At 49.3% G+C, this 18,993-nt stretch overlaps 2 protein-coding genes across 5 annotated transcripts; both read left to right on the plus strand.

The window, feature by feature from the left end:
* The first annotated feature begins 658 nt into the window (after positions 1 to 658).
* Positions 659 to 14,517, plus strand: ppp6r3 (protein phosphatase 6, regulatory subunit 3). Of its 4 annotated transcripts, none has more exons than XM_029841449.1 (26): positions 659 to 880; positions 2,151 to 2,273; positions 2,394 to 2,627; positions 2,780 to 2,966; positions 3,234 to 3,371; positions 3,477 to 3,542; positions 4,542 to 4,654; positions 4,748 to 4,861; positions 4,957 to 5,083; positions 5,264 to 5,416; positions 6,181 to 6,330; positions 6,412 to 6,476; positions 6,565 to 6,680; positions 6,829 to 6,914; positions 6,998 to 7,084; positions 7,838 to 7,917; positions 8,725 to 8,779; positions 8,990 to 9,120; positions 9,318 to 9,433; positions 9,571 to 9,754; positions 9,818 to 9,915; positions 10,002 to 10,197; positions 10,511 to 10,528; positions 11,378 to 11,485; positions 13,028 to 13,096; positions 13,200 to 14,517. In XM_029841449.1, exons 3-26 carry the CDS (start codon positions 2,401 to 2,403, stop codon positions 13,249 to 13,251), a joined length of 2,736 nt encoding a protein of 911 aa, XP_029697309.1. In that variant the 5' UTR covers positions 659 to 880; positions 2,151 to 2,273; positions 2,394 to 2,400; the 3' UTR covers positions 13,252 to 14,517. The 4 variants fall into 4 exon arrangements, with proteins under 4 accessions (XP_029697309.1, XP_029697310.1, XP_029697307.1 ...); XM_029841450.1 differs by having other exon boundaries at positions 7,871 to 7,917; XM_029841447.1 differs by having other exon boundaries at positions 660 to 880; positions 7,820 to 7,917.
* Positions 14,518 to 15,238: 721 nt separating this feature from the next.
* tmem170a (transmembrane protein 170A) lies at positions 15,239 to 17,523 on the plus strand. The gene is made up of 3 exons (XM_003976697.3): positions 15,239 to 15,478; positions 15,880 to 16,050; positions 16,221 to 17,523. Exons 1-3 carry the CDS (start codon positions 15,364 to 15,366, stop codon positions 16,349 to 16,351), a joined length of 417 nt encoding a protein of 138 aa, XP_003976746.1. The 5' UTR covers positions 15,239 to 15,363; the 3' UTR covers positions 16,352 to 17,523.
* Positions 17,524 to 18,993: the final 1,470 nt, after the last annotated feature.

An 18,993-nucleotide genomic window follows, 5' to 3' on the forward strand; every position in this document is an offset into this window, starting at 1 on the left:
GTGCTGGGGGGAGGGGCTAGGCGTTGGCGGTGAGGAGCATACAGCGTTTCAGCTCCCTTTAAAATTCCAATGTGGAAAAATATTTTTGTTTCAAACAGACACAAATATAAATGATAATTATTCAATTTGAAACATAAATAAAAAAATGAGTAAATATGGAAAAAATACCATTCATATGTGGAAAAAGTAGTTATACACATTCAACAAAAAGAGTAAGAATTAACAACACCTCTTCTTACTTCTATATTTACTTTATAATGAATGTACAGTATTAATATAGACAGAATATACATGAATATTATCTTTATATAACCTCTAGACTAAGCCAGTATAGTAATTGATTGATGATTAATTTCATTATCTCCCTCACAATCGTGGTCAAAATGTTCCCCTTAAAATTGCAACCCACTAAAACATCTGGTCCAAATCAGGGACATAATATATAATATATTTATTTCACATTTTTTTTTGGACCTTCGGGGCTGTATTTAGCTCAACATACATTTAACACACGCAGTATTAACTTGGTTCATCTCGGACACTGGGGAGAGACGAGGCCCGGAAGTAGCTCGCTGGCTAGCCAATGAAGCTAGCCGCCCAGGCCGAGGTGGACGGATGTGATCTCAGCCAATAGATTAGCTCCGTCCGCTGGAGTGATGGGCGATGTAGCCGCGGTGGGGGAGGGGGCCACTGAAGTTGACGGAACCGCCATCTTGGAAAGTGTCTTGCGTTTAGCTACCTTTTCGCGCCTGACAGTATCACTTTTAAATCCTTTATTTCCCCTGTCCGAGTTCCGTGGCGCCCCTTTAGTCGTTTTATCAAAGTCTGGGACTAATGAAAACCTACATGCCGGAGATTTACTGTTTATCATTGTCTATTGGTGAGTCCACTTTCCTGATCATGCACTTGGCTAAACACTCTTAGCTACCAGTGCTTAGCTAGCATGCTAATGTTAGCTGGCTAGAAATAAGCATATATGGCCAGGCTAACGTGATGCTGTCGCACAGCATAGCTAAAATCTGAGGATTAGAAATTGTAACCCGCAGTCTCGGCCAGATTACCATTCTTTCTTTTGCGGTGGCCCGGGGGGTTGGTACCTTGTTGTGGATACCCCGCAGAAGTGTTTTTATTTTGCTGGCCAGGTTAGCTCTCGCTCAGGTTAGCTCCAACGAAGCTAACTGGCTAACGGCAACCAGTCTCCCATAGCCGGTGTGTGTCTTTAGCTTAAATTTGAAGATTTTTCCTCGATTAAAAGTGTCTTTATTTGGAGTAATTGGAATTGTGAACTATATTAAACGCCCTATATCGGCCCCAGTCGATCGATGCGGCAGCTTTAAGTTTGTTCTACAGCTGCTTCATACGAGGCCAACATTTGAAGTCTTGTTAGATTTACTGCCGTTTCATTCAGTTGCGTTTGGGTCCGGTTCTGTTTGTTGGCACACAATTCTAAACTCTAGCCAAATGGTAAAGTAGGGCCGGTTCCAGTGGTGCTTCGAGACGTGCCCTCTTGCTCGCAGCGAGCAGGTCGAGTGTTTTTAGTTCTGGTTCTTGGTGGTCCAGGAACCGGTCCGGGGTTTTGGGTCCCCTCCGGGCACATCCCGATGGTTCCGCAGCCTGACCCGACCCAACATTCCCACTGCAAACGGAAGAAAAGAGCCGGCAGCAACGTTGTGCAACCGAGCCTTGAAATCACTGTCGAACAGCCACAATAAATGCTTATTATGGGGGAGAGAATGCATGATTGCACTGGCATTCTGAACGTAATACACCTGATATCACACGCACGCGGACATTCCAGTATAGTATCGTGATTAAATTAGAATCTTTCGATCTCGTATTTGAAGCTAATCGGATATTAATTGATTATTTCCCCCATTGGCTTTGGCTGTAATGCCGCGGCGCGCCTGTGGGGGCGCTGCGAGCGGTCAGCTGCAGGTAATAAACAACACACTCACACACTCACAATGCAGGCTTGGACGCAGCGAAGAGGTCAGAGGTCAACATGCATTCATGCTGTATTTGCACCGTGTTCTCCTGACTAAGCTGTTCTTGTTCACGGCCAAAACCTGAGACGTAGGGATGTGACGGTTGATGATTCCCAGTGGTCTCTGATTCTGTTCTGTCTGTCTGTCTGTCTGTCCACCTCACAGCCGTGGGCTGTTTGTCTGTCTGTCCACTGACACTGTAGCTTGGAATGGGCCACAACTCCCAAAGACAAGAGCCGATCTGTTTTTAAGCTGAGCTCTGTCCTCCGGACCAGAACACACCTGGAGGTAGGAGGGGGAAACCTGCGCACGTCTGGGGGAGGGGGGGGGGGGGGGGGGGGGGGGGGGGGGGTTGGGGGGTGCTGCTCTTCTCTAACATCCAGTCGTTGCTCCTGTCTGCACGTTCAGAGTCAACATGTTTTGGAAATTTGACCTCCACACCACGTCGCACATCGACACTCTGTTGGAGAAAGAGGATGTGACGCTGTTGGAGGTGATGGACGAAGACGACGTCCTGCAGGAGTGCAAGGCCCAGAACCACAAACTGGTGGACTTCCTGCTGAGACCACAGTGCATGGAGGACCTGGTTACCTTCATCACGCAGGAGCCCAACACCGACGTCGAAGAGAAGGTCAAATACAAGTAAGAAGCGTTTCGCAATCACCGTGGATGGAGAATGGCACCACGGGCTGTACCATTATCGTTCCAGCGAGGGGGGGGCAGCCGCAGATGTTAGCTAATGTGTAAAATGTACAGGATTTGAGACTCTTGAGGAATTGCTGCTCCTCTTGCAGATATTCCAACATATCATGCGAGCTCCTCACATCAGACATCAACCAGATCAACGAGAGACTCGGAGAGGATGAAAAACTGCTGATGAAGCTGTACGGCTTCCTCCAAAACGAGCCCCCTCTCAATCCCCTCCTGGCCAGCTTCTTCTCCAAGGTCCTCTCCATCCTTATTGGACGTAAACCTGAAAGGGTAGGTTGGTCACAGTTGTGTGGGGTTGACGGTCGTGCAGCGGCTGTTTTCAAATATTTGGTGACAATCTAAAACTGGGTGGTTGTTTGGGGACATTTGTGGTGCTTCATGCACCCAAACTGCATCTGAAGAGCCAGAAGTTAGAGATCTTATGAGGAACTTATGAGTATCGACCATAAGACTGAGACTTTTTGGTTGTTGTGATGTGATTAACGGGGGATTGGGAGGACCAGGACACGTCTGCTGATCCTTGCTGCTCGTCCACAGATAGTGGAGTTTCTACGGAAACAGGAGGACTTTGTTGACTTGATGATCAAACACATCGGGACATCCGCTATCATGGACTTACTTCTGCGGATGCTCACCTGCATCGAGCCCCAGCAGCTCCGGCAGGATGTGCTCAGCGTGAGTCTCTGATAGAACAATGTAACGCTGTGTAACATGACCCTGCTCTCCGTCTCTCCCTTCTGTCCTCATCACTCCCTTTGACTTACTCTCCTCTCTTGCCAGTGGCTGAATGAGGAGAAGGTGATCCAGAGGCTGGTGGACATGGTACAACCTTCTCAGGATGAGGACGTGAGTGTCTTTTTTGAGTGTCTCATTCCTCCACAGGTGAACCACCGTATGCGACCACGTCAGGACCAGCGTCCCCTTTATGTGACGGGCAGACTAATACTGGACAGGTGGACACGTGTCCATCACACCCAGATAATGTCCCAGCACGTCGCTGTGCTCCTATACACCTTCGCTAGAGTCACACACTGGAACAAAGAAGACGACGCCGAGGGATAGCGGGCATCTTGACTATATATTCATCTTGTATATATTCATATTATCTATAAATAACACGGACGTTCCGTACGAGATAAAACACTCGACTCCAGTAGCGACACAGCCAGAGGTGAGTTCACGAGCACGAGGCTGTGATGTATCTGGGGAGGAACCTCTTCTTGGATCCTGAGCCTGTTCCTGGATCTTGAGCCTGTTCCTGAATCTTGAGCCTGTTCCTGAATCCTGAAGCTGTTCCTGAATCTTGAGCCTGTTCCTGGATCTTGAGCCTGTTCCTGGATCTTGAGCCTGTTCCTGACCCTTGAGCCTGTTCCTGAATCCTGAAGCTGTTCCTGAATCTTGAGCCTGTTCCTGGATCTTGAGCCTGTTCCTGGATCTTGAGCCTGTTCCTGGATCTTGAGCCTGTTCTTGGATCTTGAGCCTGTTCCTGACCCTTGAGCCTGTTCCTGACCCTTGAGCCTGTTCCTGACCCTTGAACCTGTTCCTGACCCCTGCTGGGTCTCCCTGAAGGCCAGAGGTCAACGAGTGTTACGCCTCCCAGCGGTGGTCCTGCCGGGCGCCACTGTGTCCACGCTGCTGACAGAATACTGTCTCTGAGCTTTGATGGTGTCCCGGAGAGATCATGTGGAATGTGGGCGCCCAGGAAAACTGGAATTCTTTACTAAGTGATCACGTGACGGTTCTCCCAGTTGTCACTCAGGTTCATTCTGAGTTATGTTGAACACAGCACATCAGACTAATGTTTGTCTCTTCTCGTCCTTCCTTTGTGTCCATCTCCTCCCACAGAGACACTCCAATGCCTCTCAGTCTCTCTGTGAGATCATCCGACTGAGCAGAGACCAGATGTTCCAGGTCCAGGGCTGCTCAGAGCCTGACCCACTTCTAGCCACACTTGAAAAGTAAGCATGTGTGTCACAGACCTGCTCAGTCCCCTGACCTCCGGGGCCACCTGCTTATTCTGAGGACTTTACTACGCTTCTTCTCCTCAATAGGCAGGAAACGGTGGAGCAGCTTCTGTCTAACATCTTTGATAAAGAGAAGAACGAGTCTGCCATCGTCAGTGTCATCCAGATCCTCCTCACCTTGTTTGAGACCAGGAGACCAGCGTAAGAACCTATTTTATAGGTGTTGGTCAGTGAGAACTGACCTGAAACATCTGGACACGGCTCATAAACGTGACGGGATTCTTGCTGTGTCGTAGGTTTGAGGGTCACATGGAATGTCCTCCTGGAATATCTCATCCCTCCTTCTCAGTCAACCACAGCATCCTGGAGGCTGTGAGACCCCGACTCAAAGACTTTCACCAGCTGCTCCTGGACCCCCCAAAGGTTCGCTGTTAGAAATGAGGGATTCGAGGCTGCAGCACTTCCAGATGGTTTAAAAACCCAGTTTTGACAAAGCTTCCTTCTACTCTCCTAATCAGACTCCTTAGATTAGTTGAAGAATCCCAAGACTGTTGGATCTTAAGTAGGAAACCTGTATTTCTCATCTTTACTCTCCGCCCACAGAGAAATGTCATAAAGACCACCTGGGGGGTGCTGGACCCCCCCGTGGGAAACACCAGGCTGAATGTGGTCAGACTGGTCGCCAGCCTGTTGCAGAGCAACACACACAGCATCAACTCAGAACTCATTAACCTCAACACACTGGGAGTCATACTAGTAAGTCCTCCCATCTCTTAATTAACTCTAACTAATGAATTTGAATCCCAGTCATAGGATTACATCCCAATGACACCCCTCTCGTGCCCGTATGAGCATCTCGTTACTGCTTATTAATGGTTCAGCAGATCTCCGCGTGTACGTTCACGCTGGACCGCCCCCCCCCCCCCCCCCGGCCAACCGGTCCTGCTCTGCCGGTTGAACTGATCCTCTCGGACGTGTTACAACACTGACGAGTCCAGTTGGATTTACCTGCTGGCAGCTGCTTAAGAACACACACACACCACCACGAGTGTCTTTTGGAATTTCATGGTGTTACCTGAGCTTCATGCAGTCCAGGCCCGTGTTGAAGACGCTCATTTAATATTCCAAACGGCTCTAATGACTCATTACATCCTGCGGTTTACACCTGTGTCCACACACTCACTCTTCTACCGGACCAACTTCTGCATGGATTTACACACATCTTGGTCACGTGACTCGCCAAGCTTAGAATGTCCCCTAAACGCTCGCTGCGCCATCTTCCTGTGTGTCTGATGGGTTCGTTTTGGTGTTACAGCCTAACGACGGCGTGCTTTACTGATAGTGAGAGCTCTGAAATGAACTCTCCACCCCTCCTCCCTGATCACGAGGGATATATACAAAGGCTTGTAATTACAAACAATGGGTGTATTAACTGATATCAGGCCTCAAAAGTACTGACTGATGTCCATTTATCTGGCTTGGTTTGCTAATGTGTCCTCCTGTTTTGCTTTCTTTCCCAGGATATGTATTTCAGATACATCTGGAACAACTTCCTTCACATTCAGGTGGAGATTTGCACAGCCATGATTCTGGCTATGCCTCCCGCTCCCACTGACATCCAGTCAGACAACGAGCAGGACCATTCAAGAGAGAGCATCCTCATCACTCATGTAAGACTCTCCCACCCACCCTGATCCATGTGCTTTGCTGGAGGACACAAAGACTGAATTGGTTGCCCTCTCTCCCACCAGCTGTTTCAGAAGTGCCAGTTCATACAGAGAATCGTGGAAGCCTGGAGCTCCAATGAGAGAGAACAGTAAGATTGGATCTGTTGGAAGTGACTGTTGTACCGTGCTGCTCCGTCCTGACAACCCTTGTGTGTGTGTGTGTGTGTGTGTGTGTAGGGCAGAAGGTGGTCGGCGACGAGGCTACATGGGTCACCTGACCAGGATAGCCAACTCTATAGTTCATAACTGTGACAAGGGTCCGAACGGAACGCAGATACAACGGGCCGTCTCTGGTAAATCCTCATGTCAGCGTATCATACGCGTGTGTGGTCCGACGTACGTCTTTACGGGCCGAAACAGGCTTCGGTTCGCTAAACGTCTTTATTAAAATGGGCAGAACAGCACATGGTCAGTGAACGCGTGTCTGCTTGTGTCTCGCAGACCTTGCTGCTGCAGATCGAGAGAACTGGGAGGCTTTTATTTCAGGGCAGCTGGCTGATACGAACAAGAGGAACACGGTGGACTTGGTGAGTGACGCTGTCGGACCAGCTCCCGCACCTCTGCGCTGCTCTTCACCTCTTTGGTAAAACATTGATGATATTTGCTGTAGGTGAACACTCACCACATCCAATCTGCCAGTGATGACGAGGTGGACTTCAAGGACAGTGGCTTCCATCAGGACTCCTCTCTGCAACAAGTAAGGACACGTTACCCCCCCAACAGAGCAACATCCTTTTCATTCACCCGTACAACCCTGATTCCAAACAAAGGTCCACATCGGTAGCGTAATCAGACCAGAACGTGGCGACAGCTCCGCTCTTCTTTATCCTGAAGTGACCTGTTGTTGTAAAGTATGACACTTGCTCTGGTAGCTTGATGTTAGCGTCCGGTTAGCCACGCCTCCGTGCAAGATCAGACATTTAACTGAGCGGCGCTGAGCATTACCTCGGCTCTCGCCGGTGTCTCTGCCCATAGGAGACGACCTTCCAGCATCGGAACAGGCAGCTGCATTCACAGGGAACCATTGTGTTTGGAATCAGCGTCGTAAACGCCATTTTAATCTCAAAGCTGTCTGAAATTCTTGCTCGAAAGATCAGTAATTGATCTTTTAATCACGGTGGAACGTGATTTAACCATTAAAGTTGATTTTGTCCAAAGGGGAAGTATTTTCCATCAGTTCAGCCGTGGAGCTGTGACCAATTACCACGTTATTTACGGCGGCCTTAACCACTAATGTCACTTTAAGCATCGTCGTGCTGAGATGAAACTAATGCTAAAGCATCGAGCCCCTTGCACGTTTCTGTTGAGTTGATAAGTTGTCTGTTTTAACAATGTGAAGTACGTTTCAAGCGCTTGATTGTACGGCACACAATGACGCAGTTTTGTGCAGATCCAAGACTATATCATTATCGTTGGTCCTGGGTTTTGCCAGGCCTTTTCTGATTATCAGATGCAACAAATGACGTCCAATTTTATTGAGCAGTTCGGCTTCAACGATGAAGAGTTTGCTGATCAGGACGATGTTGTGGAGTGAGTACTCAACCCGACTTGATTTGCTTTCAAATGTAGTCGATTAGCACGTTTCAATGTGTCGCTGCACAGAAGAAAATGTCTACATTCTTTTATTTTCAATTGTATTTCATGTAACCACTAAATTATCTTGGGATAAATATGAGAAAAGGGAGCCTCTGCAGGATGTATAATCAACTTGAACCATTTGCCAACGTGTGTATAGATATGCTCTAAATATACGTGTGTATATACTGTATGTGTGTATATATATGCTCACACACCTATATATGTATAGAAATATACAGTTAAAGCAAACTGGAGTGATTAGGTGATTGTTGTCGTGGCGTTCAAAGCCTTGATGCAGAGTGAGAACCCAAAAGTCTAAAGACCCAGACGTAAAGAGGCGGGAGAGGCTTCTCCTCCCCAGATGCTGAGCTCTCCCACCGCAGCGCCACTCAGATCTCAGCTGTGCAAAGTTAAAATGGAAAAGTTGCAGACGTGCACGTTAACGCCGGTCACGTTTGAGTGCGAGCTGCTGGTAACCTGACAGGAAGCGAGCGTTGCCTCACAATTGGCCAATCCCGTTTGGCAACATTGAGCTGTGATGTGTGGCAGTAACACGTAACATCTGGATCATTTGAAACTCTTTGGGCTGTTGGTGAACAACAACGTTTGTCTTGAATCGTTTTTCCTTGTGACTTTGTGCAGTGGAGCCTGTTGTGTTGCGGAGCCTCGCTCCAGTGCACGTGGGAGCGCGTGTCTTTGTGCTGCTGTGTCCGATGATCCTGACTGACCAACTAAACTCTGTTCTCTTTAACATTGCAGTATTCCCTTTGATAGAATTTCAGACATCAATTTTTCTCTCAATACAAATGAAAGTGTAAGTACTTAAATTCTTCCCTTTTTTTTCAGATATTTTGAGCAGAGGTGAAAGTATGAGACAAATGTAGTGAGTCAAAATGAATTGAGTTAGCAACAGTTAGCGTAGCGTCCCAGAGCGCCAGTATGCTAACAAACAACGTGAAACACTGTGTTTGGAGTGTTAATCTCGCCGTTTTAGCCTTTAATAGCCTGTGTTTTGTCTTCACAGGCAAATATAGCTCTGTTTGAGGCGCGCTGTAAGGAGAAAATCCGTCAGTTTGAGGATGCTGGATCCGATGAGGAGGATATCTGGGATGAGAAAGATGTGACCTTTGCCCCCGAGTCACAGAGACGTCCCAGGTGAGCCCACGCACACGCTCGCCTTTGCCTTTTGTGTGTCCATGAACGGGGACCCGTTCTGAAGTCAGAGCAGCGTGGCTGATGTGGAGGAAACGGCCCGGCGCCGTGCTCTCGGGGTCCGTTTGGGTAGCGAGCGCTTCAGAACTTGGGTCCCCCCCCCCCCCGTATGAACGGTGCCTCCTCTGGTTCTCTCGCAGGAGCTCAGGCAGCACAGACAGTGAGGAGAGCACAGACTCTGAGGAAGAGGATGTGAAGAGGGACCCATTTGAAGCTGCCAACCCCAACACTGACGACAGAATGGAAGTGGACACAGGTTGGACACTGTCCTCTCTTTTTGACTCTTAAGTAGAGCCTGAGGTCCAGAAGAACCACGGTTGGGGCTTCCTGCTCCATACAGGCGCCTCTGAGAGGTTTTCCAGAGGTTTAACGGGATGTTTTTCCCTCCCCAAGGGCCCGTGTGGACAGCTAATTTTGATGACATCCCCATGGACACCGGTACGTCCACGGCGGCCAGCGCGGCGGCGCCGTCTCCTCCATCCCCTCCTCCTGCTGAATCGGGCTGGAGCTCCTCTGCTGCTGCCAACTCCAACTCTGAGACGGGCTGGGCGGACTTCTCCAGCTTCACCCCCGTCAGGTAGATCCACGTCTCGGCGACGCCGTCTGGGACGGTTCTAACCCGCGTTTCCTCCCCCTCCAGCCCCAAAGACCCTCTGAGGTGCAATTCTCCGGTCGCTATGGAAACCAGTGCAGAGACGGTGGACCCTCTGGGAGTCAACGCCTCAATGCAGCATGAAGGTGACGTTTCTGTTGTACTGTGGGGGCGGGGCTTCTTTTAGTCCTCGGAGCCATGTTGACCTTTGTCCCTCTTTCGTGCCGCCCAGACTGCGACGGCTGGCTGCAGACCGGTGCGTCGCCCCCCCCCTCGGACGCTCACAGCGACGCCGCGGCCTCCAAACCGGAGGAGGACGCAGCCTGTTGCGAGCAGCGCAGCATCACAGAGACCGTCACCAACGGCTCCATGAAGGAAACGGTCAGCTTGACCGTCGACGCCAAGACCGAGACCGCCGTCTTCAAGAGGTTCGCCAAACACGCCTCCTCAAAAACGGCGCCCAGCCACGAACCGGCGGTGGTAGTGGGTGCGGGCGGCACCTTGAGTAGTGGGCTGAGCTTGAGGTGACCGTAGATCCATAAAGGAACCGGCCGGCTCCCTTCAGGGTCGGCCCAGACGGCGGGCGGCGCCCGTCTGGCGGCGCCCGTCTGGCGGCGCCCGTCTGTCGGCGTGTCGATGCTCGATGCTGATTACTGTGTTTGTGTGACTGAATAACCACTGCGACACTGAGCTTCCCCTCCTCTCTCTCTTGCTGTGCGTTGTGGGTGTGGTCTTCTTCAGAGTGTTGAAATCTTATCGGTATGTACAGCCAATCAGAGACCAGCCTGCAGCCGTAACGTAGTCTTGTCGCCACCTCAGACACCAACTTTTCTTTCCCAGTTTTGGTCTTTGCTTTCAGCTCCTGTTTATTTCATTGAATCCATTCTGCATGTTTCTACCAAAGGTGTCTTATTTTAAGTTTATTTGTTTGATGAGTTGATAGAAAATCAGTTCCGATGAATCCATTTTTAAAAAAAACACAAAAAATAACACGACTTGAGTAGTTAATGGATTCATCTACTAACATCACACACCCTTAATGTCCATGTTTGGAGCCTGGGATGGATGGAGTGCACGACCTATGTGCTCTGACCAGCCTCTAAGGTCAAAGGTCACATTCACCCTGCCACTAACGTCCCCTGTGTTGTCTCCGTAACGCCCACATCTGATTGTTTCTGACTGTTGCAACAGTACAAGCGACCAAAACCAGATTTTCTCTCACCTCGAGGCTCCTAAATCGGGTTACAGGTCCGATGCTTTGCTGCATTAAAGCCTTCCCTGAGGTTCTGGGGGGGGGGGGCAAAACGACCGGTGCGTCTACGAGTCCAAGCTAGCTGGACGGCTGCTGCTAGCTTTGGTTCAGACTGGGCCCGTCGAGCATTCAGACCGTTAATCTCCTTAATTTGCTTCTTCTGCATAGTTCGTCCCTCAACACACTCATCCTTGTTTTTACAGTTTCCAGTTGTTCAGCATGTTTCACTCTTCACATCTCACCGTTGTGTGTGTGTGTGTGCGTGTGTGTGTGCGTGCGTGTGTGTGTGTGTGTGTGTGTGTGTGGCTTCTCCCCTCTCTGACGTGCATTAATGTGTGTGTGTGTGTGTCTTCCAGTGATGAAGACAAGAGCGCTGCTTCAGAGGACTACTCAGGAGGGGAGGGCGTGGACGCGGAGACGCCGGGGTTCAGCAGCCCAGCCGTGACCTGCTGCTCTAGAAAAGGGTCAGACCGCCGAACACAACACGTCACACGTCGCCTAGGCAACACGCCGCCCTCCGCACACGCTCTTTAGGCCCAAAATGGTCGACCTGTTATATTTATTTAGAAAACTATCGAGGGTTCTGATAATTTATGTTGACGTACGTTGCATAAGCGCATACGTTGCTCTATTGTTGCTTTATTCTTCTTACTCATTTTTAGAGCTTCTCTTGAGTTTAAGAGCCAAAAATGACGGCGAAAAATTAGCGGTAACAAGCTGACGAGTTGTTAGCTTTGCTGCTGGTGCAGCGACCAAAGTGTCAACAAAATTCAGATGTCATGTGACTGGTTGCCCTGGAGATCAATCAAGAGACGGGACGGGTGATAGGCTGACGTCTGTTTATTGCCATGCTGATACCCATCCACCGATCGCCCCCGTGTATCGATCGCCCCCGTGTATCGATCACTCCCCCCCCCCCCCCCGTGTATCGATCACTCCCCCCCGTGTATCGATCGCCCCCGTGTATCGATCGCTCCCGTGTATCGATCGCTCCCCCCCGTGTATCGATCGCTCCCGTGTATCGATCGCTCCCGTGTATTGATCGCTCCCGTGTATCGATCACTCCCCCCCCCCCCCGTGTATCGATCACCCCCGTGTATCGATCGCTCCCGTGTATCGATCACTCCCCCCCGTGTATCGATCACTCCCGTGTATCGATCACTCCCCCCCGTGTATTGATCGCTCCCGTGTATCGATCGCTCCCGTGTATCGATCACTCCCCCCCCCCCCCGTGTATCGATCGCCCCTGTGTATCGATCCCCCCCCCCCCGTGTGTCGATCGCCCCCCCCCCGTGTATCGATCGCCCCCGTGTATCGATCACCCGCCCCGTGTATCGATCACCCCCCCCGTGTATCGATCGCCCCCGTGTATCGATCACCCCCGTGTATCGATCACTCCCCCCCGTGTATCGATCGCCCCCGTGTATCGATCGTTCCCCGTGTATCGATCACCCCCCCCCCCCCGTGTATCGATCGCCCCCGTGTATCGATCACCCCCCCCCCCGTGTATCGATCACTCCCCGTGTATCGATCACCCCTGTGTATCGATCACTCACCCCCCCCGTATCGATCACTCACCCCCCCCCGTATCGATCACTGCCCCCCCCCGTATCGATCACTCACCCCCCCCGTATCGATCACTCCCCCCCCCGTGTATCGATCACTCCCCCCCCGTGTATCGATCACTCCCCCCCCCCCCCCGTGTATCGATCGCTCACCCCCCCCGTATCGATCACTCACCCCCCGTATCGATCACTCCCCCCCCGTGTATTGATCGCTCCTTAGGCGATGAGCTTTTTTCCAGGCGATTGCTCCGAACTCTCTTGGCCAGTCTCTAGTTCTGTGGAGAGTCGAGCGTTTCAGCTCCTGTTGCTGGGCGCTGCGAGAGGCGTGGACAGACCATAAACCCCGGGCACTTTCACCTCTGCCTCGTGATGTGCAACCATGGCAACATCTGAATGTGCTCAGCTGCATGTGACAGCGTGACCTCGTTGGTCTCCTTTCAGTGACAAGTGTCGTCCCTCTGCGGAGCTCCCCAATGGTCCCGGAGTGGAAGAAGCCACAGAGCAGCCAAAGTGAGTCTGAGCGGCGCTACCAGGCTGCAGTCCGGCCCGGCCCGGCCCGGCCCGGCCCAGCCCAGCTGGTACTCACTACCGTTGTCCCATCTCCTGTCCTCAGACTGGACCAGAGCGTGGTGTCGGCAGAGCCAGCTGTGAACGGACCAGCATGAGGGAGCGGCGATGGCAGCCAGCGGGTCGACCTGTTGGCTGATGAGTGGAACACGCTGTTCAGAGCAGCACCAGAACCCCCACCAGGACCAGCAGTACTCCATCAGCTTACCACAGACAGTCAGACAGGCAGACGGGTGTAGAGACCGAGATGAACTTCAAATATATACAGATTCATTTTTTCAACATTTGTTTATATAATGTTCTTATGAGGTGACGTGCGACTGATAACCTGCCACTCAGAATTAAATCGTAATGTTGCTATAGTTACAGAAATGATTGTATGAATAAAATATTTTATAAAAAAAAAACCAAGAAGCAGATGCAGAAAGATAAATTAGTGACCACGGGAAGCGTTGACTGGTTCCTCAGACGTTCATGCAACTGTTGCTGTTTTAGGTCTCGGCTGTGCGACACCACACACTTAAGAGTTCAGGTCGGGACCCATTTTGCTGTCGGGTTTCTTTGTAAATGTTCCCTTTTTACGCTGTTGCCACATCGGTGGATCAGTTTTCTTGATTCTGGTGTTTGTCAGGTAGCTCGGCGGCAACCAGCCAGCACATGAAACACCCTCACTCACCTGACCACACCTGATCTCCTCACAGAGATCAAGTCTTCAGCGCTCGGTCAGAACTCTTTTTTTTTTTTTTTATTTTAAAAATGGAACAGCTGAGATCCAAACTTCTGAGTGCACACTTGTTTCCTTCAGCTGTTCAGCCCGACGCCCCCACACAGGTAAGAGCCTTTTCCAGTCCAGATAATCCGATTACACATTTCCAGATTCCAGTTTGCACATAAAGAGCTCCAGTGTTGCCCCGGGCTCCACAACACGAGCTGGGTTTCTTGCAGTTGTCTGTCGGAACAAATGTTCAGCCCCTTGTTTGTTGGCAAAAACCCACCCAGACGGACAGAACGAGGTGATGGCGGCAGCCATTTTGGTGCCTCTGGCCGTCTTCACGCCTCTTTGGTCTGGTCGTTTCTCCACCTCATCACCTGCTGAATATCTCCCGGCGTCGCGTCTGCTGTTGAATTGTCGTCACGTGTGTCTTTCATCCTTCCCGCTGCAGCTGCGACTGCCGGTACAAGTTCCAGTCGTTTGTTTCACATCTGGATTTCTGGCCTCAGAATTGTGTTGTTGACCAGCTGCAAAGGAGGAGGTGCATTTGTAACTCGAAGGTTGTCTAGAGGTCGAACGCTTACTTTCCAGATGATTTGAGCCACGTTAATTCACCCGTGTCCAGTTCTAAATTAAATTTCATCAATTTTGACTCTTGGTTGTCTTTGCAGATGATTTATTTAAATGTGTTTTTGTCGAGCAGATTAACAGATCCAAATAAATTTATGTAGCGCCTTTGAAAACCAAGTTAAAAGTACAGAATGAAAACAGTGGGATAAAATATCGGAGCAATAACATTTCAGACAGTTAAGAGGCTGCAGGATGATTAAAGTGAGTTTTAGTTGGAGACTGGAAAGAGGCCACAGTCATCCTGCCTCCGATCTCCACGGAGGGTCCACAGAAGCGCCTGAGATTAAACCTGCTGGAGAATCTCAGAATCAGAGATGGCACCTCACACAAGTCTGGGCTTGACTATTAAGCGCTCTGAGAACAAGTAGTAAAATCCTAAAATTGCAGCCAGTGAAAGGCAGCATCACCAGTGTGATGTGGTCTCCTCCCTTTGTGCCTGGCAGCAACATTTGAATCAATTGCTGCCAGAATAAGGAGCATTGTGACATAAATGAAGTCAAATCCAGGGGCAGGAACCTGACCTACTCCAACTGTAATGATGTGAGTAACTAAACACATTAATTGACTGTGTGTTTGTGTGTGTCTGTACAAACAAGCTGTGTGTTCACCGGTAATTTTACTTTAAGGTAAAGTATAGAATAAAGGGAGCGATGATGATTCAAAGCAACAAACTATTTTCAAACTATGTTCCGCCTGTACTGCAACCACCATCTACCACTGGTTCTTCCCACTTCCGCCAGCAGGGGGCGACAGTGAGCCACGATGCTGCTTTACAGCCGCAGAAGAAGAAACAGTCTCAGAGCCTTTAAACGCTCTTCACTTTAAGGCCACTTTTCGTTCATGTACGGCCTCAAAATCCAAAGTAAACATGCAGGACAGATACAACGACATCGGATTTGTCCAGCAAATTCTCGGTTTGAACCTGGTGCCAAGGAAAAATGGCACATTCCGAGGAAACGACACGTCTCTCAGTGATTTCTCAGGTAATGCTAATGTTTGGTAGCTTGTTGGCTACGTGACTCTTAAGCCGCATAGTTGGAAAACAGATTTAAATCATTTTGCTCTGACATGTAATAAAGGAACTGTGGAATGCGAAGTAATGTAAAGATCACGTAGTGAGATGCTGGTTAAGTGTCTGCGGTGTATTTAAGATCGAAAGAGAAGGATGGTTGTTGTTGCTAACTTTACCCCTATTTATACCACAAAGTTGCAGGTAAGCAGCTGCCCACAAACTGCTTTAATTTCAATAAGTATTAAAGTGTAGAATCCACTTTAAGAGACAACACATTGTATCCTCTTGGCAAGGAAGTATTTATGCTGTATGTATGTGTGTATTACATCTGGATGTTGGCTCTCCATGTGAATCTGACCTTTGGTGTTCCAGAGATGTGGTATGGCGTGTTCCTCTGGGCCGTGGTCTCCTCCCTGGTCTTCCACCTGCCTGCAGCTCTTCTGGCCCTCGCCACACTGCGCCAGCACAAGATAGCCCGCTTCATGCCCATTGCCATTTTCCTAATGGGCATTGTGGGGCCGCTCTGTGGGGGAGTCCTCACCAGTAAGAGCCTCTGACACACATGGACTCCTTGATGACATAGTCCTGTTAAATATTTCTGTCATAGGAAGGAACCTAAATCAGGTCTCTTGATTTAGAGCAAGATCTAAGAGCAAGTTAGTAAGAGAGAGTCAGTTTTCCTCATCATTTCTTGTGTTTTGCTGTGTGTGAAGGTGCTGCCATCGCAGGAGTGTACAAGGCTGCAGGGAAGAGGATGATATCCTTGGAGGCTCTTGTTTTTGGAGTGGGACAGTCCTTTTGTGTTCTTGTCATCTCCTTCCTCAGGGTTCTTGCTACACTTTAGCAGGGAAGAGGCTCCACGTTCACCATGATGCTGCCTCTCCTGCACCAGCGCACCTTTTCCTGACCTGGAGATGATTTACTCCTGATGGACCTGCTCTCGTCAGTGGTCTCTGTTGTTCAACGTTGCTTTGAAATCATCCCAGAAGTGTGACGACCGTGGCGATTGTTTGCCAGGGTCGTGTTTGCTCCTACGGGTTTCTGTCCCTTCCTGGACAGACCGAAGCTCTGAGTCTCCAAGCACAAGTCTTCAGCTCCACAGAAGCTGTGAGACGTCACAGGAACGAACCTCCATGAGCGGCCTTTGTTGGCTGCAGCGCACAAAGAATTACAAACTGGCAGAACCACACCAGCACACGGACGCTCGTCACGTGCAGAAGCGCGGACGAGACCGCGCGTCCAGGGTGATCTCTGTGCAGAGGATCCAGGCAGGCAGAGCCTAGCTTCTCTCAGGGGTGGAGGAGGACGGATGGAGATCAACTCCCTCAAATCAACAAACTGGGCTGCTGCACTGCTGATGCCGCTGAGACAATATCAAAGATGTTTCCTGAGGCCTTAACTTCTCTCATCTGACTGGCTGTTTATCTCCATGGCCGCCCCGCTGGGTTTTGTTCTTGGTCTGAATCTGAAGGGGAAACATCACGACACCTTTCTGGACTCGTCATTCATGATTCCTTTGTTTTGGGCCTTCGGGTGGTTCAGTAATTCTGTTGGAATATAAATGTGGAGACAGTCGGGTACTTTGTGTTTAACTTCTGTCTAAACTGGCGTCTGTAACCACGGACACGTTGTCGTTTTCCGGATTTCCACATTTTGATCAAGTTCAAATGTCCAATCAATTCTGGATGCTTCCAAAAATATGAATATGGAGACATAAATAAATTTTAAAAAAGACTAATTCTGATGGATGGATGTCAAATAAGTTAATAACTACAAAGCAGGCGGATGTGGGACGACCGACTGGGAACACATTAGCAACTAATAAAATTGAAAGCACAAATTAGCAACCCCACATGTGTGTTGGGTTAAATTTGTCTCAACAATAACTGTAAATGTTCAGAGCTGATTACAGCTCTTCATAGATTTACACACGAGTTTTGCTGTCCACAAATACAAATAACGAATTTGTAATCTGCGTGCTGGTTTTTACAATAAATGTGTTTGTAAATAATTAAACCACAGTTGTAGATATTGCTTTATCCATTTTTAACTAAACGACATTTGTTATAAAAAATGTTTTGTAGCGTTTCCGCGTGCGTGGGTCACCGATCACGCGAATCCACAAGCAAAAAGCTCGTGATACGCACGAGGCAACACGGTCATCAGTGTAGTTTGTCAACTTAAAAATGAGTAAAAACACGATCGCTTTCCTTATAAACCTTATACGTTTAAAGTCCTTATAAAGTCTCGCAACTTTAAACGTTTCCTTGGCTGTTGTGATGCATGATGTGGGCGGGGCCTGGGTTGAGGGATGAGAGAGAGCTTCTATTGGTCGGTTTGAATCAGCTTCCGCGGGCTTCCTCCTCTGGCCACGCCCACATTCCCCCCTTCGGTTAAACTACCGAGAGCCGAAAGTCTGTTACAGTTTGACATTGTATTGGTTCCCCAAAGTAAGGAAAAGGAACTAAATAGCTTAGCATAGGCTATAGCCTGTCTGCTATGACAAGAGAAAAACTGCAGAATACACTTTAATACTGTTCAGTCATATATACATGCATCAGTGACACACCTGTACCGGGACATTCTGCACACATTCATGTTTAAAATGGTGTTTAAACACTCATCAAAGTCAGTGTTTTCAGATTCTGTGATTTCACACTGGACAGAATGTGAATGAGGTACATCAACATCCAAAGCACTCCTGATTAACTCAAATAAAAGCCTAACAAACTCAGTATCAACATGAGATTAAAAAAAAGGCAAACAGACATATTACTCAGTGCTTTTTAATAGAAGAAAGCAGAATTAAAACCATCAATTACGCAGCTGTGTTAAAAGAAACACACTTCAGAGAGGAGCTTTAGGTCTGTGCTGCAGCACATTTAAACAGACACAGGTCACCCTGTGATCATGGAGGTCAAATTAAAAACAGAAATAAACCAAACTAGAGAACAACAACTCACAGGCTCTTCAATGCTTTAAAAAAAGAGAAGTCTTAAAGTTGTGTTTAAAGTCCACCAGAATACAGTAGACCTGGTTTCCGTCCCTACAACCAAACTGGATGAATTATTGACCGCCGCGTTCTCCAGCTGGGACACAGGGAGGCGTCCTACAAATCCACAACATGGCAAATAATGGCCAGAGAATCGGTTCCGCAGCTGCTGGGGCTCCTTGTTGGGAAGGTGACAGCTATTCAGACCAACATCTGGATTGCTGCACACTGCAGGTTTCTGGTTGGGGCTGGAAGACGCACCGGGTCGCTGACACAATGTGGAACATGATGTCTTTGGAAACCCAGCCCAGAGCGTGCCCCGGGCCCAGGCCCGTCTGCTAATCGGACCCAGTTTGATACGGGGCTCAGGGAGGGGGAGGTCGGCAACATCTCCCCGCAGCTCTGACACCACTTCCTTCATCTTTCCCCTGCTGTCGCCCCCTTCAGCCATCACGGGCTGCTCGAGACGGCTGGAGTGAACCAAGTATGATGGA

Source organism: Takifugu rubripes, chromosome 9 (assembly GCF_901000725.2).
Source record: "Takifugu rubripes chromosome 9, fTakRub1.2, whole genome shotgun sequence".
In the NCBI taxonomy this organism is placed as follows: domain Eukaryota; kingdom Metazoa; phylum Chordata; class Actinopteri; order Tetraodontiformes; family Tetraodontidae; genus Takifugu; species Takifugu rubripes.